The 27,966-nt window shown below is 40.6% G+C and overlaps 1 protein-coding gene across 6 annotated transcripts in view; it reads left to right on the forward strand.

The window, feature by feature from the left end:
- Positions 1-1,629: 1,629 nt before the first annotated feature.
- Positions 1,630-27,966, forward strand: part of ALKBH8 (alkB homolog 8, tRNA methyltransferase) — a 46,833-nt gene continuing 20,496 nt past the window's right edge. Inside the window, exons 1-8 of one of the 6 annotated variants that reach the window (XM_017816022.1) lie at positions 1,635-1,705; positions 3,869-3,964; positions 5,088-5,228; positions 7,893-8,133; positions 9,205-9,336; positions 10,205-10,300; positions 11,631-11,735; positions 15,434-15,504. In XM_017816022.1, the coding sequence (XP_017671511.1) occupies positions 5,097-5,228; positions 7,893-8,133; positions 9,205-9,336; positions 10,205-10,300; positions 11,631-11,735; positions 15,434-15,504 (777 nt within the window). In that variant the 5' untranslated portion in view covers positions 1,635-1,705; positions 3,869-3,964; positions 5,088-5,096. Of the gene's footprint in view, positions 1,706-2,470; positions 2,641-3,868; positions 3,965-5,087; positions 5,229-7,892; positions 8,134-9,204; positions 9,337-10,204; positions 10,301-11,630; positions 11,736-15,433; positions 15,505-27,966 lie in introns of all 6 variants that reach the window. The other 5 variants (XM_017816026.1, XM_017816024.1, XM_017816025.1 and 2 more) reach the window with 5 other exon arrangements.

Raw genomic sequence — 27,966 nt, forward strand, 5'->3', positions numbered from 1 at the left:
AAATATTTATGTACAACCAGAGGCTCGACTTCACATGGCCTTGTCTGGACGGGCATGGTTTTGTCTTCCTCTGTCCCTAGTGTGGCAGCGTGCCAAAGGTAACATGATCAGTGCTAGTGGCTTGTCCAGGTGATGGTCTCTTCTAGGGAGCGCCTCGGCCTGGGGGAAGCTGTCTTTAATGCACCCCAGCCTGAGGGGTGCTGCCTTTAGTTCATCTTGGCCTGGGGGAAGCTGTCTTTAACCTGCAGTGTGGATGTGCCTCCCACTGGCTGGTTTTGGATCCCTCATGCTGGATGAGGCTCTGCCCCAACCTGCTGTCAGTGAAGGAGCAGAGGCAGGCGTGGGGTTAAGGGATGGTGCACCACTGCACGTGGGGTTAAAGCACTTGTTCTGTGCAGACTCAGAGGGAGACTCTATCGAAGGAGAGGAGGATGACAAGGAGTTGGCTCTACCTGGAGAAAAGGTAGCACAAAGAGGCCCTGCTGGCAAGCGGAACTGGGCAGCACGGAGTGAGCAGGAACAGGAGGTGGCACAGTGACAGTAAGCATGTGTCCATGGCAAGCAGTCATGGGGGACTGCTCATGCCCTTCCCCTTGCCACTCCAGCTGCTCCCCTCAGTGCTGTGAGCCCCAGACCTCTGGGCATGGATATCCCTCCCCTAAGCAGTGGCTGCATGCCCCAGGAGAACATCACCGCGGTCATCATGAAGTCTTGGTGCAGAGTACTGGCTGCTGTCAAAGAATCACAGAATCAATTAGATTGGAAAAGACCACCGAGATCATTGAGTCCAGCCTTTGGCTGAACACTACTGTGTCAACTAGACCATGGCACAAAGTACCATGTTCAATCTTTATTTAAACACCTCCAGGGACGGTGACTCCACTACCTCCCTGGGCAGTTAATTCCAATGTCTAATCACTCTTTCTGTGAAGAAATTCTTCCTAATGTCCAACCTAAACCTAACCCCCCCCCCCGGTACAGCTTAAGACTGTGTCCTCTTGTCCTGTCACTTGTTACCTGGGAGAAGAGACCAAACACCACCTGGCTACAACCTCCTTTCAGGCAGTTGCAGACAGTGGTAAAATCCTCCCTGAGCCTCCTTTTCTACAGGCTAAACAACCCCAGCTCCCTGAGACACTCCTCATAAGACTTGTGCTCCAGACCCTTCACCAGCTCTGCTGCCCTTCTCTGGTCACACTTGAGCAACTCAATGTTTCTTGCACTGAGGGGCCCAGAACTGGACACAGTACTCGAGGTGCGGCCTCACCAGTGCCGACTACAGGGGGACAATGACTTCCCTATTCCTGCTGGCCACACTATTGCTGACACAAGCCACTATGCTACTGGCCTTCTTGGCCACCTGGGAACACTGCTGGCTCATGTTCAGCCTCCGTCGATCAGCACCCCCGAAGTCGTTTTACTGCGGGCAGCTTTCCATATGCTCTTCTGGCAGCCTGTAGCGCTGCGTAGGGTCAGTGTGACCCAAGTGCAGGACTCCGCACTTGGTCTTGTTAAACCTCAAAGTTCGGCTTCCTCGACCTATAATAAAAGGACAGACGTTTGCACTCTTTGGAGCGCCTCCGCGTCCCCGTCGCCTCACCGCCGGTGCGAACCCGCCCGCCGGGGGCGGGGCGGCGCCATGACGGCGTTAGGGGGGGGCGGTGCCGGCCGGGCTGCCCGCCCCGACATGGCCGCCTGCAGCCAGGTAACGCGACCGCGAGGTCGGGGCCGCCGCGTCCTGCTTCGGCTGGGGACGGCGAGCAACGGGGCACAGCGGGGGCGGCCTCTGCCGCAGACTCCCTTCCCCGCCGTGCCGCCTTGTGCAGGGAGCCGAGCCCGCGGCGGCCCGGCCCCGGCTCTCTCCCTCTGACCCCGTCTGGACGAGGTGGTGTAAGGGGGATAAGGCCAAGTCAGCCCCCGCGTCTGCCTTACAGCTTCTACAGCCCCACTCCGTGTTTACTCAGGGCAGAGCAGCACGGACACTGCTGTGTGGGTGCTGAGGCACTGGAACAGATTGCCCAGAGAAGTTGTGGATGCCCCATCCCTGGAAGTGTTCAAAGCCAGGCTGGATAAGGCCTTGAACAACCTGGCCTAGTGGGAGGTGCCCCTGCCCATGACAAGGGGGTGTTGGGACTAGATGATCTTTAAGGCCCCTTCCAAGCCTTTAACATTCTGTGATTCTGTGACACGTTCCTGTAGTTATTCGATTATCGTTGTTGTTTGTACGAGTGTCCAGGGCCCTCGGGTTTATGGGCTGTCGGTGGGAGGTTTGTGTGCCGGCTGTCCGTGGCACAGGTGGGGTGGGATAAGCCGCGGGGATGTGCTGGCGCCTTCAGGTGCATTTAGCCCATGATGGAGCTTTTAAAAGTCCCCAGCGGGGCTGCTGAATTTCGTGTTGTTGTTTTCTGGTTTTGTTTTTGTTTGTTTGTTTTTTTTTTCCCCGCGAATTTTGATTTCTATGTGTATGCAGCATCCGTATACGTTTATATTGATGTGTCCACGGCACAAAAACAAGCAAAAACTGAGCAATAAAACCAAACTTATCCCTGATCGTGGCGCTCCCTCTGCCGACGGCCGCCGCTCAGCTCCGCCCAGACACCAGCATTTTCCTTTTCAGAAGCGGCTTCTACAGCAGATAAGGTTCCCGCACTGCATAAAGCTTTACGTTAACCTTTATAGTAGTTTCAGGCCATTTGTGTGACCTGCTGTAACCTGAGCTCGCATTCCAAGGGCGAACTCTTTCGATGTATTTTCAGGAGCTACTTTTTAAAAATACTTGTCGAAGGGGGTGATAAGAGTAATACATGCAGCAGTGGATTATCCCTTTTTCTTCTGTAGTTTTGTTGGCCTTTGTAAAACGGGCGTGAGATCCTACCAAATGAGTTCTCACTTCCATGCAGTTTAGTGTGATTCCTTTACTCGGAAATCAAGGCAAACTGTTGGTTTCTGTGCCTGCAGAATTGAACCTCGGGTAATGATGCAACAGACAAGGCAGAGAATTTAGACCCAGTTCAGAGACCAAGCTGAAGCTGTCGGAGAAGCTTCTGCTGTCTCAGCCATGCAGGTAGTACTGTTTGAGATGCCTTCAGGGGCTGGAGGCAATACTGGCAAGCGTGACACAGCACGTTAAGAAGGTCTTCGGCTTCTTGAGCAGCAGCTGAAAGGACGGGCATTGTGGAGCAGTTTTATGTGCTGTTTAGGCAGCTGAATCACATCTCATCTGTCCCTTGTTCCGTTGTTTAGTTCAGAGGTTATGAGGAAGTAGTCTTTCAGCTTCAGTTTTTGTGCTAGTTTGTTAAATATTGTGGCAATGACTTCTCTCCTTTTGCCTGGAGAATGTGGGAGTTTGAGGACCTGACTAAAGGCCTGACTAAACTTCAGAACTGCTTCCCCCAGAGATCAGATGAAGTTTTCCAGTAGATGTTATGAGAAAGACCTGAGCCTTTTAGTTTGAAATCATTTTGTCCTGGCTGAGTCTATTCTGCAGGAGCTTCATGACAGTGGTCTGACTGGTATGGGTGATGTGCATAGTCTCCACGCTTTTCCATCTGAACCAGATTTGCCTGGTTCCAAAGCATTAACCTGTACTGTATTTCTATTTTCTTTCTGTAACCCCTCCTCATCAAGTCAAAGATGTGTCTCTCCTGTGTTTTCCTGTGAAGTAGTTTGAGACTGCCTGACCCCCTCCCCAGAAAACCCTGCACATGGGCCGTCTATAAAGCTGTTGGCCTCTGTGCACCTGTGTATGGCAAGAAAAGTTGGACATGCCAAGCCTTTTGGACCAAATTGTGTAGATGGTGGTGCTTACGGATGTGGTTTAGTGGTGGACTTGACAGTCCTAGGTTAATGGTTAGACTCCATCTTACAGGTCTTTTCCAACCTAAATGATTCTATGAAATCTCATAATTGGACAGCTTGGTAGGCTTGCTGAACGACCTTGCAAATCAGATAAATCCTGGTAAAGGTAACTCATTAGATGCACTTAGAGGAATGAACTTGATGTAAACTTTTTGGGCTTCTTTTCATGAGACTTTTATTTTTCCCCTCTCAGGTACCTTGGCTTCTATGTATGTTAATGGGGTTTTTTGTGATTTTTTTTGTTTGGTTTGGGGTTTTTTTTGTTTGTTTGGGTTTTTGTTTGGTTTTTTTTGGTTTTGTGTGTGTGTCTCACTGTGCCTTTTTTGGTGTAAGCAAGTTTGAGATTTCTTGATCATTATTTAACTAATGAAGGTTAAGAGGACCATTGCTCTCACCAAAAGTGGCAAAAGATGCAATAAAATCTGGAGAAGGCCAATGACCCTTAAGTAACTCACTGCTTGGTAAATAGTGTTGCCCTGAAATTCAATAGCTAACATATATGTGTACACAGTTTTTTGTTCCTTCTCATGACAGGAATGTGATTTGCATTAAGTTTGGCCTTGGGAGATGTACTAAATGAGGTGTGGAGCATCCTGGTTGCTTGTTCTTGAACATATAAGTATTGAACACATTTTTCTACTCTCAAAAAAAGCAAGTTTGGCCAAATGTCATACTTGTTTACAATTAGGAGCCAAATGAACAGTTCAACTCAAGCATTTGATGAGGCATGAGAATAACTTAGGAGCTGTGATGATACAAATCTCATGGCAGTTTCACATGTATCTTTTTTTTCATGTTGTGCTCTGGAGAGACTCTAGAGAGAAGGAAATAAGTTGAAACTACTGTGTGAAAACAGGAGAGGCAGACAGGTTAAAACCCACAAATGGGTGTAGTGATACTGTGAATAAAGGAGTGAGGAGGAAGAGAAAAATTGGAAAATATAATCAAACATCATGACAGTCTTTTTAAAGCTTTATTTTTGGGAGAGATCCTCTTAATAAAGCAGAGTTTAATAGCAAAACTTCAGAGATGGGGAAAACTCTTCAATTGACTAAGGAAGAGCGTACTTGGCAGGCTCGGTTTTGTCAGCCCCAAATAATTCATAAAATCTGGAATTATCTGAACTCCTATTCCTGTCCTAGAGATGACATAGGAGACTCTAGAGCACACTGAAGTACTTAATTTTTCGAGCAGGACACTTACTTTGTCTTGTTACTTCTGCTTTTCAGATCACCAGCATGGAAGCTAAAACCAGCAGAGATCATTTGAAAGTCCATAAAATGAAGAAGAAGGTATTGAGGAAGCAGGTCAGAGCTCAACATACATTGATGAGACACGAAGGCATTGAGTGCATCTCCCATGCCACACAGGTGACTGGTAGTTGTGATTTTGATGGTAGTGTAAAAATGCTGCTTATCTGTGTTCTGTTCTCATGTATGCCTTGTTTAAAATGCTGTTCTCCAAAATGCACTTTCTGAGACTGAGGGTTTTCTGTGCATCTTTGGTTTCAAAGCAGAACTGTACTTCAGCAGTTCAGTGTCCATGGAGAGACTTTGATGGGCTTTGGATAAGAGTTTTTTTAACCTGAAACAGTAGTTCCTTGGGTTGAGGAGAAGGAGGAAGCATGGGAAATGTTATTGAAGTAGATAAACTTTTCTTCTCTTTCTCTGTGATTTTTTTTTCCTCAGGCTTTTAACTTGTGTATCTTTCTTGCCTCTGTACTTTTTTTTTTTATCAAGTGTAATTTGTCTCATCTAAACTCCCCATTAAAAATATGTCTATTTTAGAAATCTTTTCCACTTTATTTTCTTCACCTAGATAAATTAAGGCTGTGGTTCCGTGGGATTTGCACTGATTGACTGACATACTGCTGTTGAAATGGGAACAGCTTTCTCTTTCCTTGCACAAAAGGGAACAAGATAGGAAGGAATTCTGCTTTCTTGTGATGCTTAATGAACTTTATCACGAGCCACTTTATTCCCTAACCTAACGGAAAACTACTCAGCTTTTTGATTTTCTCCCACAATAGAGTTATAGCAGATCAGGTGACCTCACAGATACTGGTGTAGGGAAAGATGACAGAAACTTGCAGACAGAGAGTGAAGAAGTTAGAGAGTTTCTAATTTCCCTCTGTTATTTGTGGAGGGATACTAATGGCTTGAAACGCTGTAGAGCAGTATCATTTACTCTGTCCTTGTTCATCCTGATCCTGCAAATTCTTCCCATTCATATGTGGAAACATCAGTTAGATTTTTATACGTTTTTGTAACAAAGTTTGATTTAGTCTTTACTTGGATTTCACACTACATGGACAGATGTTAAAATGACTCAGGAATCTTGTATTTATTGTAAACTTTTTGGAAGAAAGACTATGTTTTTCTAGTGTTGCTTGGAAATGGGTCTGTAATTTGGGACTTGTTCCCCTTCAAACTGTCCAAGGTACCAAATTATGCATCTAATCTATCCAAAGAGAAGTTTTGTGGTCCAGGAAGATCCTTATTGGTGGCAGAACATTTGAATAAGTGATATATGAAACAAAATCATAGTGCTAGTGGTAAATTTATGTCAAGAATACAGAAAATTATTTCAGGCTTTGTGCAAAATTCTGATTATCTCCAAATTGCTCAGTCAGAAGAACATGGTCAGTTGCTGCATGTGCTGCAGCTGCTGCATAGTGTAGGTCTGTGTAGATGAAGTGAAAGCACTGGTTTGAGCCTCTGCATGTCCTTCACATACATAGGCCTCTCCATTAATAACATTCTAGAAAACAACAATAATTAATAGTGAGGTGAACTTTGAAAAAGGTGATCAGTAATGGACAGCCTGATGCAGTGCTTGGAACTGATGTTAACAGAGCCATTGCAACAGGCAATACAGCAGCACTCAGTGTATAACTTTTTTTTTTTTGAATAATCCTTCTCTTCAGTGCTAAACCTTGTTTTGTGTTTTTTTTTAGAGAAGTGAAATGCTGTCATTTGAAACATTTGAACACTTTCCCAGCTGCCTTCAGAAAAGGTCATAGAACATTTGTAGACTTTTAAGGAAAAGATTGTCTGAAATCTTTCTGGAAAGGTATTACATGGAGTTAATCTGAGCAAATTGTTGCTGGCAGTTTGGAGTCACATTTACCCTTGAAAAGGGTCTTAAACTTCTTTCAACTACTATGATTAGATTGAGCATCCAGTTATGGCATATAGATATACAGATGTCAAAAAAACTTGTTAATTTATTTTGAAAAGGCCTATGTATTTTCAAAAAGATATTTCTTGAATAATAGTGCCATTTTGTTGTTTCTTGTAATATTTGGCAAACCAGCAACAGTCCTCACAAACTGCATGTTCCTTGGTAGTTTTGGACATAAATCACTATGAAAGCATAGAATTAAGCAATTAGGCATTATGCATTAAGTAGCCTGTGTTAACTAAGGATAGGACATAAATCCCTTTTGTTTATAAAACAAGAGAGAGAATTTTCAGAGAAAAATGCTGGAGCAGAACTAGATGCTGTGTTTCTAGAGGTTGCTGGTTATTTTTGGTGAACCTGATGTATGAAGGACTTACGGTGGGACTGGGAATATCGATCTCTATGCTTGGAGAGACTTCTTGGCAAAGATGAGAAAACCTGTCTTAAAAAAGGAATCAGTCTTTAAAGGATTTTCTGTCTGGTTTTGTTAGTGCTAACAGGTCTCTGGAAAAATTGTGTTTTAGATACTTCCAAAGTTATGTGTGCCAGTGTCACCGTTTGCCTGCAGTACACTCGACGCACGTGTGCTGATTCAAAGCATGTATTAGCTGAGGAGGTATTTCTGATAGAACTTGCAAGCCTTTTTGCCAGAATGTGTGCTAGGCGAGCAAAGGTTGCCTGAGCCACATACCAAGGTCATGGAAACGTAAATATCCCATGTGGACTACGAAAAAGAGTGCTCATGGGCTTAATTTTTCTTTACAGCGCTGCTCTCTTGGTAGAGTGTTAGTTTTAAAGGAACCGAGAGTAATCACTAATTCTTAATTTTTTAAACATTCCTTTTCAATTAGAGCCTGGTTATTGCCAATGCTGGTCTTGGTAATGGGATGAGTAGAAACCAACTGCTCAGGATAGTAGAAGAATATGGAGAGGTGGAAACACTCTTAATGCCACCGAATAAACCATATTCATTTGTGAAATATGAGACAACAGAAGAAGCCAAGAAAGCCTTTGATGCCCTTAATGGAAAAGAAGTAACATTGGAAGACTGTGGCCAAAACATTGTTCTGTATATTAATTTTGTGGAAAAAGGTATAGTTTTTTCTGCTCTCCTCTATATCCAGCTTCCTGCATATTGCTTTCCTTTGCATTTACTTCCTGGGTTGTAAATATAGCTAAAAGCCCACTAGTTCTTGTAAGTAGACACAGAGAATGAAAGCTAGAATCTAAGATTCAGGACATAAGATAATCTTTGCTCCTTGTATTTCATGATAGGATACTATCATGAAATTTAAACCCTTTTACTTGGAGGCAAAAAAAAAAAAGATTTAAGTAATTTTCTGACCATTCAGTACTGCATGTGAATGTTTTGCCATTAAGGAGCCTGGAGTTCTCTGAACAGTTAATTGGATTTCTTGCATGACCTTAGTCTTGTAATTTCTATCTCAACTCCAAGAAGAAAAATATGCACAATAAATTTTATGGCTTTTTTTCCCCTTTCCCCCAAGTTGTGGGGTTTTTTTTGGCTGATTATAAGCTATTTACTGTAAGAACTGTTGCTCTTTCTTTGAGCTTTTATAATGTCTAGGGAAAAGGCTTCCTGGTGTTGGTCTGTACATTCTGACAGTGAATAGATTTTTAGCTATTAGGATAGCAAACTGAACGTCCCTACATCATCAATGCTTGTGTTCACCTAGGGATTGCATTGTGCTACTCCATATTTGTGCATATTTGATTACAGAGTATTCTCTGTCTAGAGAAGCAATCTGCTGATATGGTACATCATCAAAGTTCTACAAAATTAAAATGAAATCCAGGTAGAACCTTGAAGTGACTGGGAAATTCTGCTTACCATTATTTTGACAGGAAAATCACAAGTGGTTTTGTGTTTGGGTAGTGTGGAGTCTTGTTGGTCTTATGCAGTAAAATTTTTAGGAAGTGCTTTGCATGATGCAAAACTTGAACCTTACCCTGTTTTATCATGACAAAAAAGGATCATTCGTTTTCCAAGTAAGACCACAATGAGGGCTATATTGTATCGTTAAAGTAAATATTTCTACAGCTGTACTATATTCTCATACAAAATAAATATCCCTTCAGGGAACACATGGTTTTATTTTCTCTAAACAGTGACAGTATTCTCCTTTTTTTCATACACCCTAGTTTCCTTGCAAAATGCTGTTCCTACAAGCTTACCTCCAGGCTTAACGGTAATTGAAAAGATTATTTCTCCAGAGGAGGAAAGGAGGATGTTGGAAAATATCGAGTGGATAGGAGATGAAGATACTCAAAGTGGTGGGTACAACTATAGGAATCCAGGTCTTTTATGCTGTTTTTTCCTGCAGTTTCAGTTTACAAGAAGTCTGCATCTTGGTAAATGCGTTGTCTGAAATGATTGTGTATTTGTTCTTAGTATTTTAGAAATTGGGTCTTATACTGCAAGTGATAGACTCCTTGGAGCAAGTGGTCTGAATTGATGTTCTAGAGTGGATTTACTTGATTAACATACCTGCATCCAAAACTAACTAAAGTCTTTTTTATGTGTTGTGCCAAGCATAAGACAGTTCTGTGGAGGTTCCCCTTGTAATTTGATGGCCGACTGAGGAGCTGTGTGTTCTTTTAATTAAAAAATAATTCAGTGAGACACATATTCTGGATGCTTTTTTTGCTTTCACTTGAGTTCTGTGGAGTTAAATCCCATAATAAATTAATTCTTGGCATTTGCTTCAAAGTTTCTGGGTAAATTTTGTTCCTTGGAGCAATGCAAGGGGTTGTGTTGACCTTAGCTAACATGTAAACTGGTGATTGATGAATATGAAGGATCTTGATCTTGTATGAATATCCGTAGGATATTCATCAAGTAAGTGAGTTCAGAGATCAGGACAAGAAAAAAGATGCATTAAGCATGGCTCAAGAAAACTCCCTACTTCTTGCATATACAAAACCACCATCCATTTGGCTTGAAACAGCAGTGAATGTGATGCTTGATGAAATACAAGAGTTAATAGGGCAGAAGTGTGTGCCGTGAAGGACAAGGGTGACATATATTGTTTTGACTGCTAATTGAAGAATGTTTAGGCTTAACAGGAATAGGGAAGAATAGCAAATTGCCTGTACTGTTTTGAGTAGTCTAATTTTACTTTAAACTTGTGTGTTTTTACAGCCCAGAAGAATTTAAAGCATAGAAGAGTAAAACATTTTGGATATGAGTTTCGCTATGATAACAACAATGTTGATAAAGACAAACCTTTACCTGGAGGTGAGAACTTCCCTATATGTACTTATTTTGCACTAATGTTTGAACCATTATGTGAAGCCTTTAAGCCTCACTGAGGTATGGATGTGAGATTCTAGTTGGACAGCCTTCACTGTATCTTAAGTACGCATCAAATAGTACTTTTGAATGAGATCCATTCCAAATTATTGTGAGTGCTGTAAGCTTATTTTCCAATCAGTTGGAACCAGACCTTGCTGCCCTTTGTTGAGGTCCAGTCAAGTAAGGCTTTTAGGAGTGTAATTGTCATTCTTTTTTAGCTTTTTGTTTCATAAAACAATTATGTGTTACAAATTGCATATAATTTGTTTGGGGGATGTGACGTATATTGCTGTATATATGTATCTTGATTAGCTTGAAGCTTGCTGGATGCATACCAAAATAAAATTTCCTTTGGACTGAAAGAAATTTTGAAAAGGTTTTAATAACTCTTGTTTGGAGTTGAAAGCTGTGAGTCAGAGCAAAGCAAGTGAGTCATCTTATAGTCTTAGATTTAAAAATAGTAAAATAGGGGAGTTAAATTCTTGTAAAACTTGAACGTGTTTAAGGTGATGTGTGCTGGGATGGATGTAGCATCTAGCTGAAGGATTCTGATTATATTGAGGTTTTAACAGTGAAGCTGTACCATCATAAAAGCATTGATATTTGAATTGTTTTCTAGTCTCACAGCTGGACTATTTTACGTGTGAAAAAAGCATACACACTTCTTGCATGAAAACAACTGAAAATAAAAATCAATAGGTTCATGGAAGGACTATTAGTAACATTTGTGGGTGTTACCTGCAGCAGACTTTTTCAATTACGTCCTTGGGTAAAATAGGAAACCAAAGCTTCACTGAAGGACTATAACTTTCCTTCCTGTTTCAAGACCAGCCTATCTTGAGCAGAGTTTTTTGGTCATATTCAATCTAATTCAGTAACAAATTTTCAGGAAGTAATTTTTTTAGAGCTCTCTGCACAACTTCTGACTCTCTGCATAATAATTTTGCTTCTTGACTGAAAATTTTTTACTGTAATTGGTGAAAACTTTACCTCTGATTTGATGTGCTTTTATTTATGTGTAGAGATACTGCAATTTTCAATTGTAAGGAGCCTTGGAGAAGTGGCCTTTCTAATTCTGAGATCTTATAAATACATTGGACTTGGACATTAGGTCCCCAATTCTGACATGTATGTTAGTAATCATTATTCAAGATGGACTTGCATTTATATAAAGCTGTTTCTGTGTACTTTTACAGTTATATTTATTGTAAAAAGAAAGGATAAAAATGTAAAAACTATCCTGTTTTGCTTAAAGTTCTGTTTCTATAACCAGGTCTTCCTGAAATTTGCAACCTATTCTTGGAGAAGTGCTTAAAGCAGGGATATATCAAACATAAACCTGATCAACTGACTGTAAATCAATATGAACCTGGACAAGGTAAGTTAATTTGTCTTTCAAAAATTTTGAGTTCTTTACCATGTTTAAACCACAATGTAAGGTAGGTAACTAAGCACCACATAGCCACTTGCTCACTCCCTCTCACTGAGATAGAGGAGAAAATTGGAAAGATAAAAGGGTGAATACTTATGAGTTGAGAGCAAGACAGTTTAGTAAGTTAAAAAAAAAGAAATAAAAAGAAAAACAAGTGATGCAAAAAAAGCCCAAACTTTTAGTCACTACCAGCCAATCAATGCCCAGCCAGTCCCTGCGTAATGACATCCCTGGTAAACTTCACCCATAGTTTTATTGTTGATCACCATGTCATATGGTCATATGGAATATTCCTTTGTTTAGTTTGGGTTGGTTGTCCCACCTGTGCCACCTCCCAGCTTCTTGTGGCCCCCCGAGCCAACTTGCTGGCAGCGAAGTATAAGACCCATAAAGGACCTTGATGCTGTGCAAGCATTCCTCAGAACTAGCTAGAACATCCACTTATTATCTACACTGTTTTCATCACAAATCCAAAACATAGCACCATACAGGCAACTGTGGAGCAAATGAACTCCATCCCAACCAAACCAGTACAATTTCACTGAAAATCAGGAGTATAGCATCGAAATGTGACATGGTGTAGGGACAGGATTTAAGCGCCTGCTTAGTGTGTTTCCTCTGTGACCAGAGATGCTTTGAATCAAAACTAAAGTCTTAATACTGGTTTCTGAACATGGAAGCTTGTTTTTAGAAGTGAAGTTTTTGATACCACTGCGAAAGAAAATGATGGTGTTTCAGAGTCCAGGCCCATGACATGAAAATACAAAGTTATGGGAATGGTAATATTTTGTTTAGTCAAGTGCATTTTTTCACTCCAAACTTATCTTTCCTCCTGTAATGTGTATACAGTCTCCAGGAAATGGCTCTTGCTGTTATTAAGTGTGATATAATGTGAGTATATGTGATATATGGACTCTTAAGTATGATGCAAGAAGTGTTCCCTTACCTTAGAAATAAGGAATTACTGTATTTCTGTAACGTTTCCCAAGCTGGAGACATTTGAAGAGAAATATGCTTCTGATCTCACATCTAGGGAATAAATCACATGCTGTGCTTTTTGCTAAACTCAGTCATCAAGGTGAAATATCTGGCATGCTTTCTAGATTGAATATCTCATTTGTCCTTAGGAAGAAAGGACAATGGCTTTACTCTCAGAATTAGTGTCTGACAGCTATTACAGTGTCTGCCCAACAAGGGTCTGAAAAGCTGATCCTATTTGTTTGCATGTCTGACAGTCTGTTAAATTGATACAGTCATGTACTTCTGCCTGGGACACCAGAGGAGATTATTTCGAATTGTAGATTTCTATCTGGGATAGAAGCAGTTTTTTTAAAAAACAAACAAACAGAAAACCAAGCCCAAAGCAAAATACCCTTTCTTAAGCGCAAATTGTTAGGATATGAAAGAGCAAAGAGTGCAGTCAGATTAATGCTTTCAGTATTTTTGTTGTGAGCCATATTTTCACTGGAAATCACACTTGAAACTTTAGAAAGTGACTCATGGCTTTGGGTATTTAAGCTGTAGGGGCCACACATAAGACATATTAAAATGAATTCCTTTTTGAGGACACTTTTTCCATTCAGGATCTGAATAACATTTGAAGTTGTAGATTTATACTTGGATGTTACCATATACTTTTGAATGCTTACAGAATTATTAGTGTAGAAGTCATCCAGTCCAACCCCCCAACGAAGGCAGGGTGACCTAGAGCAGGTGACACAGGAATGTGTCCAGGTGGGTTTTGAACATCTCCAGAGAGGGAGATTCCACAACCTTCCTGAGCAGCCTGTTCCAGTGCTCTGCCACCCTCAGTGTAAAGAAGTTCTTCCACATGTTGAAGTGAAACTCCTTGTCTTTTAGTTTATGGCCATTGCTCCTCATCCTGTCACTGGCACCACCAAGAAGAGTCAGGCACCATCCTCTTGGACCCTGCCTTTGAGATATTTATATGCATTGATGAGACCCCCTTTCAGTCCCCTCTTCTCTGGACTGACCAGGCCCAGCTCCTCCAGTCTGTTCTTATAAGACAGATGCTCCAGTCCCGTAATCATCCTTGTGGTCCTCCACTGGACCCTCTCCAGTAGCTCCTTGTCTTTCTTGTACTGAGGAGCCCAGAACTGGACACACTACTCCAGATGTGGCCTCACTAGGGCCAAGCAGAGGGGGAGGATCACATCCCTCAGCCTGCTGGCCACACTCTCCTGATGCACCCCAGGATACTATTGGCCCTCCTGGCTCCAAGGGCACACTGCTGGCTTAGGTGACTCTCCTTCTATGTGCTGGATATATGGAGTATAAACAGCGGACAGGTAGGTCAGTGTGTTCTTAGTTGAGTTGTGTGAGTGACGATGCAGAGAGCTGTCGATGTTCTGCTGCACAGTGAAGTACACAGACTGCAGCGTGCTTCTGAAGGCAGAGCCTCAGTCCTTTATAGAGGCAAAGTTATGAGCCTAGCAAACTGTATCTGTCCTTGGTTTTCAAGTCCCACTGATGTTCCATCAGATTAAATGCTGACCTCATAAAACACTTGTATGGCTTTCACTGAAACTAATGGAATTCAGAATATTTACACCTGGAAGTAAAATCTGACATGTAATAAGGATGCTTTATAGAGCTGACCAACACTGTTAGAAAAAACTGTTTTCAACTCAGGAATTCTTTAGTGTCCAAAGAAGACACTGGTAAGAGTTTTTAAAAAACAAATAAAACTGTTTTGGTTTGGATCAAATAGGAAATCACTCTATCTGTCTGGGCCTGCAATGGAGTCAGAGGAGGGTGTAGTTGCAGTTCTCCCAAGCTGTCTGCTGGCCTTGCGCCACTGCTGACTGCCATTCCCCACCATGTGGTTAGATTTTGCTGTGGCACACACACTGCTGTTTCAATACTTGATGTTAAAATATGTAGCACAAGCTGCAGGAATTGGCAGTTTCTTTCCAATTAGAAGATCTGAAAGGAAAAAAAAAAAACCTCAAAAAATTACTGTCCTTTTGGCGGTTCTCAACAGTATGTGTTTACTCAGACACACATCAACAGATGTACTACCCAGGGCTTAGCCTAACAATGATGTGTGCTCTGCCAGGAACTGCAAAGCAGAGGCAGGGCTTGACCCTGACAGTGCCTGTCTTTGTGGTAGTAGGTCCTAATTCCAAAGCTGAGACCCTTAACGCAGCCATTTGCTTAGCAAATAGAGGGATTTGGGATTACTCCTCTGTGAAGAGAGTGGGGGAGAAATACATGGTTGTGGATGAACTAAAGCCCAAAGTTGTCAAATGTCCCATAACTGCTATTGCTAAGGGCTAAACTGCCTACAAGGAGAGCAAAATCATTTAGCTGCTCCCTGCAGCAGGGAAAGTATTTGGAGTCATCAAGAGGTGAGGCCTTTGAATGCCCTGAACTGTCTTCTAGATATTTCCGCTGATTATACAGGACATTTAGGTTAACTGTGTCAATCTAATCCGGGCATGTAAATCAGACAGTTGCTCTCAATTCTTTTGGAAGGCAACTCTGTTGTTTTATGATAACTGTACATCCCAGTTTTCCATATGGACATCCATGGAAATAGAGCTTCCTAGCAGAAATAGCACTCTATTACTGTTCTTGTTGTTGTTGTTATTATACTGATATTTTTGTTTTTTCTTGTACAGGAATTCCTCCTCATATTGATACACATTCTGCTTTTGAGGATGAAATAATCTCTCTCAGTTTAGGAGCTGAGGTAAACTTAATGTTTGCATGTGGTTTGATGCTTTACTGAGAAATTTCATTTTTATATTGTTTAATACTAGTTAATTTGATTTTCCATATGTCTGTTCACATTCACCTGAGTTTAATATCAAGTTTGTAAGGTAATGTGATATGCTAATTAAATAAGTAACTGCAGTTCAGTGTTGTCAGTGGAAGATATGCCAGTGATATCAGTGATTTTTAAATCACTGTTTTTAAATCTTAGCATCCATTTCTCCATTGACCTTCCTTCATTTTGTTTTCATCTTAGAAAACATTTCACTTCTATTTATGTTCTACTTAATTTTCCCTGCAAGATCCCCTGTTCCCTCTGGTCTTCATAAGCCTCCCATTATTATTGTATTCAGATCATTTACAGTAGGCTAATGTAGATGTTTGACCTGTAGAAGATCCAGTCAAAGTCCGAGCCCTACTGAGCTAGGTGAGGGCAGAGGTAGGCTCTAATTCCATAAACCCCTAATGTTCACAGGTGATGTAGACAAAGTGTGGAAAGGGAAATGGAAGAACACTGAACTAGCATCTGTATCTCTCTTACAGGTAGTATTCTCCTGTTACAAAACAACAACTTTGCTCTATCTTACTCTTTAGGCAGAGAGAGAAATGTGAATGGATATTCTGAGCACTGATACTTTTTGAATCTTTAGTCTTATCTTTGGCATTGACTTACTAGTTTCTTGCAAGTTGTGTAGTGGTTGTGGAGCTCCTGGGACTAGGGGTGAGTCTAATGAAGGATAGCTTTTTCAGTATCATGTGTGGCAGTGGCACATCTGTGTTGTTTGTCACTTGAAAATGGGGGGTCAGTGTTGCCAGTTCTCTCAGTTTGTCTGTGGGTGTATTTATCCACCATTCACAAAAGCATCCAGTCTAGAGTAGGAATATCATGGATTAGTTATGAGGGTGGTAGCTGCACAGTGGCAGTAGAGTTCTTACTACTTTTGAAATCTCTCAGTCTGGGGGAACTTCCTCATGTGTCTTTGGCACCTAACCTTGTCTCAGAGTTAGTACATTCTCCTCAGTTCAACAGCCATGTTGTCTTTAACAGTGCCAACACCTCTGTGCTAGGTGGCACATGGGAACATCCATTTCTTTCATGGAGTTTCTCTAGGAGAAGGGTTGTAGTTAATCTTCTGTGCAGTTTATCCATCCTAAGTTTAATTTTTCTAATGTGTCTGTGCTGAGCATCCAGAGCAGCACAGCAACAGTAGATGACCCCAATTTACAGCTGTTCCTATGTTGAACTTATAAATAAAAAAAAAGTTACTTTAGTTTACTTTATAAAAGCTGTATTGGTATTCTGCCTCAGTCCAGAGCCTCAAGCTTTCTAATCCTTTCTGTTTCACTTAGAAGGCTGAGGCTGGCACAGATACTCTGTTTCTGCATTGATGTAACTCCATATGCAGTGCATTTCTAGATTATTGCATTACAGCATACCTTTGTGATGCTCTCAGAGATGGCCAAAAGCAGAGTGATTTTAATCATGTGAAAAATACAAACCTTTCCGGGAAGTGGACAGCCTGGAGCACTATGATGCTGTAATAAGTTGAAGTGTGTACATTGCAACCATTGAGACAGCCAAACTTGGGCCATTTCTACATATTTCAGGCATAGGTGTTGGATTACAGTCTGTTAGGTATCTCTCAAGTTTCAGTGCCTTTTCCTAATAGGCCATAAATGCACTTTTCAGGTGCAGGCAATCAAAACACAGATGTAGTAAAACAAGCTAGTGGCCCATGAAATGCTGCATAATTTAATGGCTTTCCTTTCTAGTACTCTAAAACTTTTTATGATTTCTTTATGTGTTTTTCTGCACTTCACTCTTCATCTGCTTTTAAAATGAAAATATCAGTTGCAGTAATATGTGAGCTAGCTATTTTAGGAGTAAAGCTCCCTTCTCTATTCCCACGAAAGCTTACCATGTACAAAATTTACACACTCTTGTTAATAAATAATTGGAACTACATATACAGCATCAACCTTTGGTATCTTTCTCTTCTCTTTGTTGTTCTCTCTGTAGAATGACTGGTTTCTTTTCTACCTGAATAAACTAGGCTACATTTTAGTGGAAAATATACATAAAGTCGTATGTTTTTTCCTTCTTTGTTATTTTCAACAGTAAATGCACATGTTTAAATAAAACGTGCTGTAAAGAAATAACCTTGCAACCCAACTGATTCTGCATTCTATTTCGGAAGTAGGCTAACCAGACACTTCAGAGAAAAAGAAATTAAGCAGAATGCCTCACTGTACTAAGTCATGAAAAAAAGCATTTCTTTCAATTGCTGGTATGCTTGTCCCTCCAGGATCTGAGTTAGTCAGATTGTGGTAATTAGTAACTAAAATAAAACTGGCCCATCATCCAGGTCATTAATGAAGATGTTAAACAGTGTTAGTCCCGGTATCAGTCCCTAGGGCACTCCACCAGTGACATGTCAACTGTGCTTTGTGCCACTGCCATCTTCGGTGATACCTTGCAACCTAACTCACATTACTGAGACTCAGTCTTTTCCTCAGTGGTGAATGAGTTTATCCTGTAACAAAGCACTGTGTGCTATTTTGCTAGAGGAATTATTGTAAGTTTGATTTGTTTCTGCAAACCTGATTTATGTTGAAAAAGGAATAGTTGTTGACATGTATGTTCATTTTAAATATGAACAAAAAGTCTTGAGAAGAAAACAAGGGCATGATTCTTCACAACACTGTATTTGTCTTGCATCAGATAACCTATAGCAATCCAAGTTCTTAGGTGTGTATGAAATGAGGTAGAAACATAGGTGTGAGGTTCTCTTTCGTATCTCAGTCACCTGAAACAGCTTTGTCAAGAGGCTCAGTTTTGTCCTGGTTGGTTCAATACATTGTGTTTTGAGTAGTTTACAAGACAGATTAAACTTGATTCAAAGGAGAAAAATCTCGTTATTACTATGTACTTCTGCCTAGCTTATAAAACCTACTAAATAGTTTGAGGGCAAAGCAGTGAGATGTGATCTGTCTTGTCCCATAATACTTCAGGAAAAGTGGGGGATCTCACTCTAATCACTTCTGTTTGTGACCCATTTCTTTGGCATCTCCTAGGAAACTGCAGAATAAAGTGAGACTTATAGAATGTACTGCGGGATTGTAATGACATTTTATAAATCACCACATTCACCCTTCCTTTATAGGAGCCAATACACTGAAAGTATTAATGAATATCAATTTCAGTGCTGTGTTACTGAATGCAACTTTCTTTTATTCAAAAGTTGTCATAGCAGAAAAGGAAAGGCAGAGGTGTAAATTTAGTTGAGCAATCTTTTATTAAGCTTAATGGCAAACCACATCCTGTGTCTGTGAATTTGAACAAAGTACTGCAAAACAGGGATCAGTCCTTTCTGTTGAGAATCTTTTATTTCAGTTAGGTGTTATTTTCAGTGCCTCCATTTGGTGTCTCTAAAGATATATAATTGTACAGTGTTTTGTCTTAGAAGCCTGGCCAAGTTTGTAACTGTCTGAAAAAAATCCTAGTTTTAAAACCTGTGGCAAATTATCTTTTGCAGGTTTACAGCAAGAGCTTGATCAATGTTGAGATTTCTGGTTTTCCACTTTTCCTAATTTGCCATATTACATGCTGTCATGTAAGCCTTGATACATTAAAATTTTAGAAATACAGAGGCAGTATTTCTATAATGAGCTAAGTAGTGCTATGAACATATCCAACCCATGAAAGAATTTTCCCTTCCTTGCTGCAGGTCTCAACCCCAACCAACAGCTACCTGCAGTCCCTCAATCAGTTCTGCTTGTTCTGTCCAAGACTGCCATGGGACACCCAGGGCAGCATGGCAGAGAGCAAAGCATTGTCATGATTTGCTTGAAGGGCATGACACTATGGTCTATATTGTTCTGTCCCATTTTCCTTTGATCCAGCCCTGATGTGGAAGCCCCAGGGCTCCTTAGTTTCTGCTTTTCCTTGAGTGCCTTATTCTTCTTCCTATCCCTGAGCCTTGGGCTGTCAGAAGGCTGGTGTAAACAATGAGAATTGCTGTGATGCTCTGACTAGGCCTTGACCTAATGTCTGCAAAGGGAACGCTTTAGGGTTTTGAGCCAGATTTGTGGCTCAGTGTTAAACATTGGATCATCCTTGACCTCTACCTAACTTCTGTCCATCTGAGCACATTCATCATATCTTAGCCTGAATATCTCATGTGCCTTGATCTATAAAGAAAAGCTGGAGCTCTCCTAAGCCTTGAAAGCAGAGCAATGCTACAAAGAAAAACCCCACGAGACCTTTTAAGCAACCTTTGAATACAGTTGTTCTAGAAGTGAGAGAATGAGGTGTGCTGCTGTACTCATCTCTCAGTCTGATAATTGACCCTTTTTCTGGCACTTTGCTTCTTATCGGTTGATCTATTTCCAGTCTGTCTTGGTTAACAAACAGAAACCTGTAGCTAGCATAGCAGCAGCTGTTTCTGTAATAACTGCTCGAGAGATTTTATGAGAAACCTTTGGAAAGTCTAGACTAGCCTTTGACAGTTAGCACTTGTTTTGTGTCTTGTATGAGCTTTAACAAGGTAGGCAGACAGTGGATATTGCTGTGCTAATTTTGTGGTCCAGCTCTTATTTTGCTTATCTTGATTAGTTGCTGATTCAGTTTAATTTGCGGTTTACGTATATATCGCTTTATTTTTCTTTTAAGGGAAGGCAGAAAGCATCCTACCTATTTAAGGAATTACTCTGGTAGTGGCTATACCAAAGTTTTTTCTCTGTCTATGCTAGCTGGATGATTGTGGTAGGTGAAATTGATGGGTATTTAAAAAGAGATTATATTGGCAGAAGCAAAATGTCTCCTAACCCAAATGGAAGACACTAATTTTAATCACTGCAACCCAATGCTGAGTTTAAAAGTTTGTTCAGGTGAGTCTGGCAGGATTCCTAAAGCTCAATAGTGTGCTTTTCAGATCTGTAAGACACGTTTCTTGAGTTGTACCCTTCTTACAGTCATGAATTTCATCAGTTCTTGCAGAATGGTGACTTGTAGTGGTTTCTGTATCATTTAGCTCAAAATCCAAAGGGACTATATTTATAATTGTATACCAAGTTGAGTTGGTTTGTTGCATTTCAAGTGGTATTTCATTTTTGAAAACTAGTGAAGAGCTTCTCCATGTGAAAGATAGCCTGACCACCACAAGTTAAACGCATCACGCTTCATAAATCTGTTTCTTCTGTTTGCATTTGTTCCGTATAGATATATATATATTCTATGTGTTTGTTTCTGTCCATGTCATACCATGATGTACTGTCACTGAGCTTGGATGAGATACAAGACCCATCCAAATCAAGGGAGAACTTTCTGTTGATGTAATTGAATGTTGAATTATCCCCTCTGAGATGAGCAACAAAGCCTGCAGCCCTTCATGGGAATATTTATAACAGTCTTACTGCCCCTTTTGGGAAAGGTGAATATTCAGCAAACATGCTGTTCTGAGTTTTTATTTCTGTGCTGGATATCTCTTTCCCAATTGCCTACAGTATTCTGTTCACAGATATCAACACACCCTGCTGATATTTCCACCTGATGAGTTATTTTAACCTTTGGAAGGATCCTGAAAGCCCAGCTTTCCTGTACGCTATTCAGAGGGAATCTGTCCTGCAATAAATTATTGCCTCCTTGGTTGTTTATAGATTGTTTTAGCCAAAGGTAACAAGAGCAAGGCATCTGTTGTGTGCAAGTAATGCCGAGAAGCATTTGTTTGTCAAGTGCTGTAGGAATCTGCTAACCAATCTCGATTTGCATTGAGGTGCTACAAGAAGAGCATTTGGTCAGAATTGCCCCCAGAACAATGATAGTAGCATTATTTCTCTAGAAGCTGTGTGTCAGTAATTTCTTAATAAACAAGACAGCACGTGGAGGTCTTACTTTCTCCACTACCTCCTCAGTTACTTGGGAAGAACAAAATCAAAGCTAAGCTATGAAAGGGCCTGTATTTCAAAGTTTTGTATGTAAAAATAGGCTTTATTTTCTCCCCTTTCATATTGGTGAGACACTATAGTTTCCAAGTGTCTCTTTCTCTGAGTTCGGGCATTTACTACCAGACCAATACTGGGCAAGTAGCTCTGCAGAGATTTGTCTCCTGTCTCACTTTCATTGGATTTATACCAGCCTTCCTTCCTCTCCACAGAAGAAAGTTATCATCTCCTGTGCCTTTCCATAAAGCTGTTCCCCACTATGCAAAGCCTAGTGAGTCCTAGACTGACTAGAGTCCTAGTTCAGTGCTGAGGAAGGAAGGTGCCCTGTAGTTTGATTGCTGTGGGATGTCCGATCTGCAGAATATGCTGTGACTTGCTGAGGTATTTCTCTTGGGTTTGCTAGAGTGGGAAGTTGCCTTACTTCATTCTCTGTAGTGGTTTTGTTTCCTGCACGTGGTTCATTATTTTGGCTACTGAGAGGGAAGGCAGAGCTGCAGCTCCTCCTGGTTCATACCACTTTGCTTTCTTCCCAGTCATTTGGTTGCTCTCTTTAGAGTCCTGTGTTTTATTTGACTCATTAGTTTTGAGGAAACATTGTGAGAAGACTGTTTTCTTTGTCTCCTGAACTCCTCTGGGCAGTGCATCCAAAATGAATGTTGGAAACAGAGATAAAATGACCTGCAATTAGGAGGAATTTGGAGATTAAATCCAGTCAATATCACATGGAAAAATACATAGACAGGCTAGGAAAAATGTCATATAGTTCCAGTTAGTTTTCTCACAATCACACAAAAATCCTACTGTGAATGAAATACTTTGAAAAATGTTTGAAGTCTGCAGTAGGGCTTATGATTTTCTGACTGTGGTCACAACTGCTAAATAATGGAGGAAAACTCCTGCATAATTCCTTTACCAGCTTGGTTTGGTTTTAACAGAACCTGTTGTCTCCAGGCTATTTGCTGTTTCTGTAGTGTGCTTATTTTGTATGCTGAGGCAGAATCATTTCATTTCCAATTCTCAGATGTCTCACTGTTAAGGCTTTACTGTGACACACAAATACAGATATTGAATTTTTCAGTGGAGGCAAATATACTCTCTAAAAAGTGTCTTGCTATTGCATAGCTATTGCTACATATTTCTAATTGGTTTTCATGTAGTAGGAAAAAGATAGATAAAAATCTTGGAAAAACATTATATTATGATATACAATACTGCTTGTTTTAAACTAAAACCTTTTCTTTTTTCTTTTCCACTTCATTCCTCCCATGTACCCTTCACTACAATACATGAACTATTTTTCTGTGGTGATGAGATGAATAACTGTTTAAATATGAAGTTTTTATTTATTTCTGTGAAAAAAATACAGTTATTGTAATAGAAAAGAAAAGAAGAATCAAAGACCATCAAAAGCAGTGTGGGCAGCAGGCCTAGGGAGGTGATTCTCCCCCTCTACTCTGCTCTCATGGTGCACTACCTGGGGCACTGCACCCAGCTCTGGGGCTGCCAGCATAAGCAGGACAGGGATCTGTTGGATTGAGTCTAGAGGAGGGTCATGAAAATGATTGGAGAGCTGGAACACCTCTGCTATGAAGACAGGCTGAGAAAGTTAGGATTGTTCAGCCTAGAAGAAGAGAAGAGGGTGCTCTGGGGAGTTTTCCAGTACTAAAAGGGGGCCTACAAGAAGGCTGGAGGGGGACTCCTTATCGGGGAGTGTAATGACAGGATGAGGGGTAACAGTTTGATACTGAAAGAGGGTGGATTTAGATTAGATATTAGGAAGAATTTCTTCACTGGTGAGACACTGGAAGTTGTGAATGCCCCATTCCTAGAAGTGTTCAAGGCCAGTCTGGATGCGGCTTTGAGCAACCTGGTCTAGTGAAAGGTGCCCCTGCCCAAGGAAGGGGGATTAGAACTAGATGCACTTGAAGGTCCCTTTCAAACCAAGCCATTCTACAAAAACTAAGAGAGCATTTAAATTTACATTTCAGTTAGTATTTTTACAGCTGAAATGATTTTTGAGTCAGGTTTTGGATTGTCATTCTTGAAATACAGTTCAGTTTTTTTATAGAAAGCCCTGTGGTGTTGTTTGAGTAGTTACTAATTTCTTAATTTTTAAAAGAATTTCTAATTTCTTCAAGAGGTTTATCAGTGGAAGTTACTTCTGTTCCCCTTGTTATTTTTAGAAGATCAGTACTTGCTGCATGGAATGGAATCCTGGTGTCTGCCACAGATTAACAGCAAACAGGCTGAAGTGAAGCATTAAAAAGTTATCTTTAGCTGTTGCATTTCAGCTGTACTTCAGTTCTGGAATTCAATAACGAAATCTAATTTCATTAGCCAGTGATGTCATCTCTATTGTCATAGGAACCCTATTTTAAGACTGGCAAATTTCATGTATAAATAACAAGTAGTCAGTCAATAATAATCACAAGTAGCCTATGAGCAAAGAAACAAGCTTAACTTGTTAAGCTCCTGCTGTGTTTTCACTTGGCTTTGAACTGGACTTTATAATACCAGTAAGTGTAGTAAATGAGTTTGTCTCATTTACTACAGAAGGCAGAAGTCTGTCTGCCTTTATAGTATCTTTACAAATCTGAGTATTTTGCATAATGTGATGTTCTATTTCTGTTTTTCTTACTAGCTGTGTTTTGTGAGGAGTTTCTCCACAGAGCTCTTGTTTCAGTGGAGTTGTCTCTGGAAATTTTCACTGAGGCATTGGCAATTTTGAGCAGTTAAAGTGTGCAGTTAAAGAGCTGTGCTTAGTGTTTATCTTATTAGTACTTATAAAAAAAAGAGTAAGGGAATGTACTGAAACTTTCCCTTTCTTAAAGACCGTCAGCTGCTCTTAAAGACCATTAGCATAAACCATCAGTTTATTGGTTGTGGTTAGTCAAGTTTGTTGTAGTTTGAAGCTCTTGCCTCATCATTATTGGGCATATGAGTTCTGTCAAGTACACTTGACAGAAAGATTCTGGTTCCAGGCAGTGGGAGAGTTGTGCTCTTAGCAGAGAAGCAAGTTGGGAGGAAACCTCTTGGTGCAGGACAGGGAGAATGCAGGTGAAGCTCTGGCCTGCTTGCTGGGGCAGCAGAAGAATGGTTGGAAGGAACCAAGGCTGATGGTGCAGTGGAAAGCAACAAAAGCTGGACACTTCACAGTTCCTTGTGAGGTGCTCTTGTTCCTCCTTCTCTTCTTGTTCCCGCCTGCATCTCTCTGCAGTGCGAGTTCCTGCAATCCATTGTAAATTCAGGGCCAGATGTTGAGGCCCTGGTCGAGCCCTTTTGTATAACTTCAGGCTGCATTATGTGAAGACACTCATTGTGCTAATGAAGCAGATGGAGAAAGAATGATAGTTTGTGATGAAAATCAGCAGCATTGAAATACTGCCTATCCAAACTTCAGAATGTGTTTTTCCTTTATGTTTGTTTTCCATGCTTTAAAATAATATATATATGTCAGATGTGTGGCAATTCTTTGGGGTGAAGCATAGCAATTGTGTGAATTGGTAAAACTGTTTTCTTCAAATGATTTTAAAAGTCTTTTTGTGTCATGCAGTGTTTTGAATTATCTTATGACCCTTCATTAACTAAGAAGATGGCTTTTGTTCATTCTTTGGGCTTTGTTTAGGTTTGGTGTAGTTATATGCTTTTGACTGCTAAAAAACGAGTTTGATTAATGTATTTAAGCCATTTCTGTAAATTCATGCCCAGATCTTCATTCCTCAGTAGATTTCTCTTTTACAGTGAAGATGTAGAGGATTAAGAAACAGGCCATATGGTAGTTTCTATAGCAATAGATTAAAAACCTTGTCTTGTCAGCTCTTATGAGGTATGATGCAAGAATTATTTTGGGAAGGCACAGTTTGCATGTCTTGTATCCTGGCAGTTCTCTGTTACTGTAATGATCTCTGGGACAGCTGTATGGTGCAGTTATGAGAAGAGCTCAATGACCTTTGTTTAAAACTCAGATTGAGTGCTTAAAATCATAATTTCATCCCTTTGAATTACAGCTATTGAGCACCATGCTGTTTCCATACTACTTTCTCAGTACGTAGGGGGCAAGATTTTAGTGGCAGTAGTGCAGGAAGAGGTTTTAATTAAGGCAGAACTGTTTTAAACAGAGTTGAGACATCTGCTGAATCCATACTTGGGTGCCTTATTTAATAACTTGTTGTCAGTGGTATTCAATCCAGGATTAAGACACTGAAATTTTGGTGTACATGTGCACTGCAAGCCTGAGTTCCTCTGTGGTCAATGGGGTTTGAGTCAATCCATCCTACAGGGTCATTCAGCTCATGCTGAACTACACATCTATTGTCTTGTTTCACAGGTTTCACTTCCCTAATGGGTTGTTTTAAAATCTAAGTCCAAATGTAGATATCTTAATCTTGAACTGATTTGACTATTCCCACCCTATGACTTAAAGTTAGCTTGAACTCTTGTACTACAGCATTGCAAGCAGAAAGCTGAGACCTGCAAAGGAGAGTAAGGTTTTATGAACAACCCCAACATCTGTAGAGAGTGAGGGAAGACGGTTTTCCACTGTGTAGGATGATGAACATGCAGCATGTTTTACCCATGCCTTGGAACACCCTGAACTTGCAAGGACTTGGGCCATTATTCAACAGCTGCTGTGGCTGTGCCACACTAGTACGTGGTATGAGTCTATACTCTGAATGTAAGTATTTCAGGTCCTCTTTCCTGTAGATTGGTCTCCTGTTTTATTCATGTTTGGCAATATTAGTCAGCCACAGCCTGGTTTGTGCTGTATCAGTTTTGGTTTATGTTATGTGGAGGCTCTATTCACAGTTCCTTACACCACTGGTGTTGTAGAAAACTGGCAATTAAAGGGTATAATGGATGATGACAGGATGATAAATGTACAGATAGTGTGGCATGGAACTAAAATTAAGGTTGAAGGGAGTCCTGCTTACATGTATTTGCAACTTCAGTAATGTGAAAATTTTGTGTGTTTCCACAGATTTTCGTAAACAATCGACGGTTTAAAAATGTGAGATGTGCTTTTTGAATGCTGAAGTGTTTCCTTTTCTACTTAGATAGAAAATATCTTGAGAACTTGTTTTTAATGTGTGAAAGAATTGCAGATATGTCACAGCACCACATAGACAGATGTGCATACCAGAAGCCTCTAAATATTTGCATATAAAGTTGCACTTAGTACAGAACAGCTGTGTCTGTGTTGTAAGGACTTTTTCTGGAATTTCTTGGTAGGCATTTGGTACAACATTAAACATGTAAGTAAGGATCATTTGTTTTCAGGACATAGAATAATACAATAAGTCACAAACCAGCAAGACACAGAACTGCTTTCTTGTCACCGGGCATTACATCTTGGAACAGATTGAGTTCTCTGGAGGCCACTAGAGTCAGGATGTGTAAGAGTGCTCTTCTATTCAACTGTACTCCATTAGAGAGCAAGTGATACAAAATGTTGGAAATTTTCTTTCCTTTGGAAAAGAAGATGAATGATTTGATGTATTTGGGACATATTCTGCCCTGTTACAGGTAGATGCAATTCCTCGTATGTAGTAGCTCCCATGGATGTGAGAGAAGACTGAAAGAATGGAAAATATTGCAGAGGAGGCTAAATCAAGAAAAGAAATTAAATGAAGACTAACAGCGTTAGCCTCTTGCTTTCTGTGTCCTAAAAGAGTTTAAGCTAAGAGCTAGGGAGACAATTTACTAAAGGATGAAGATGAAACATGAGCAAAATTGAATAAATTGGATCTTGTTGAGAACTTGACTGGGTCTTTGTCTCTGGATTCACAAAAGGACATCAAGGTCCTATGCTTGGGTTGGATAGCATTTTCCAGAAAGGAGAGATTTATACCTTTCATGGCAGAAAGAGGGAAGCAGTGGTAATGCAACTATTGCCTTTTAGTGTAGGGATTGAAAGTCTTTTATCTATAAGTCTTATATTCAACTTTGAGTTTTAACACAGGTAATGATCTGGGAAGATGCAAAGACCACAGGTAATATCCTGACATACAAAAGAAACTTGATACTTTTGGAGGTAGTAGGAACCGACATATTTGATGGGTTGTCTTTAATGAATTAGGCTTGTTGTGTTCTTTTAGTCTGGCTATTCAATCATCAAGACTAAACAGTAACCCTGGACTTATGTAGAGGCTTTTGAAACAAGGAGTCAACTTGAGAAGACATATGCGTGAAGCATAAAAATTTGTAGCAGCTCTGAGACATCTTGGAGTGGGATCAGCAGCAATTAAAAGTTGGTGTGACAGTGGCAGAAGTACCACCAGCATCCCAGCCTCTGCCAAGGCTGGGCAGAGCTCCACCACAAGGAGCTGGCATCCAGCTAGTGACGTGACTGGTCACTTGGAGTTGGTGGACCTCAAGAGATGAATCCCTGGGTATAAAGGGGGAGTGGTGTATATTCCAGCTAGCTGTGACAAGGCCTGCAGAGGATTGTAAGCTCCTCCATCCAAAAGGGCTTAGCTTGAAAATTGGAATAGTTTTT

The sequence above is a fragment of the Lepidothrix coronata genome, unplaced genomic scaffold (genome assembly GCF_001604755.1).
Source record: "Lepidothrix coronata isolate B3197 unplaced genomic scaffold, Lepidothrix_coronata-1.0 Scaffold53, whole genome shotgun sequence".
NCBI lineage: Eukaryota > Metazoa > Chordata > Aves > Passeriformes > Pipridae > Lepidothrix > Lepidothrix coronata.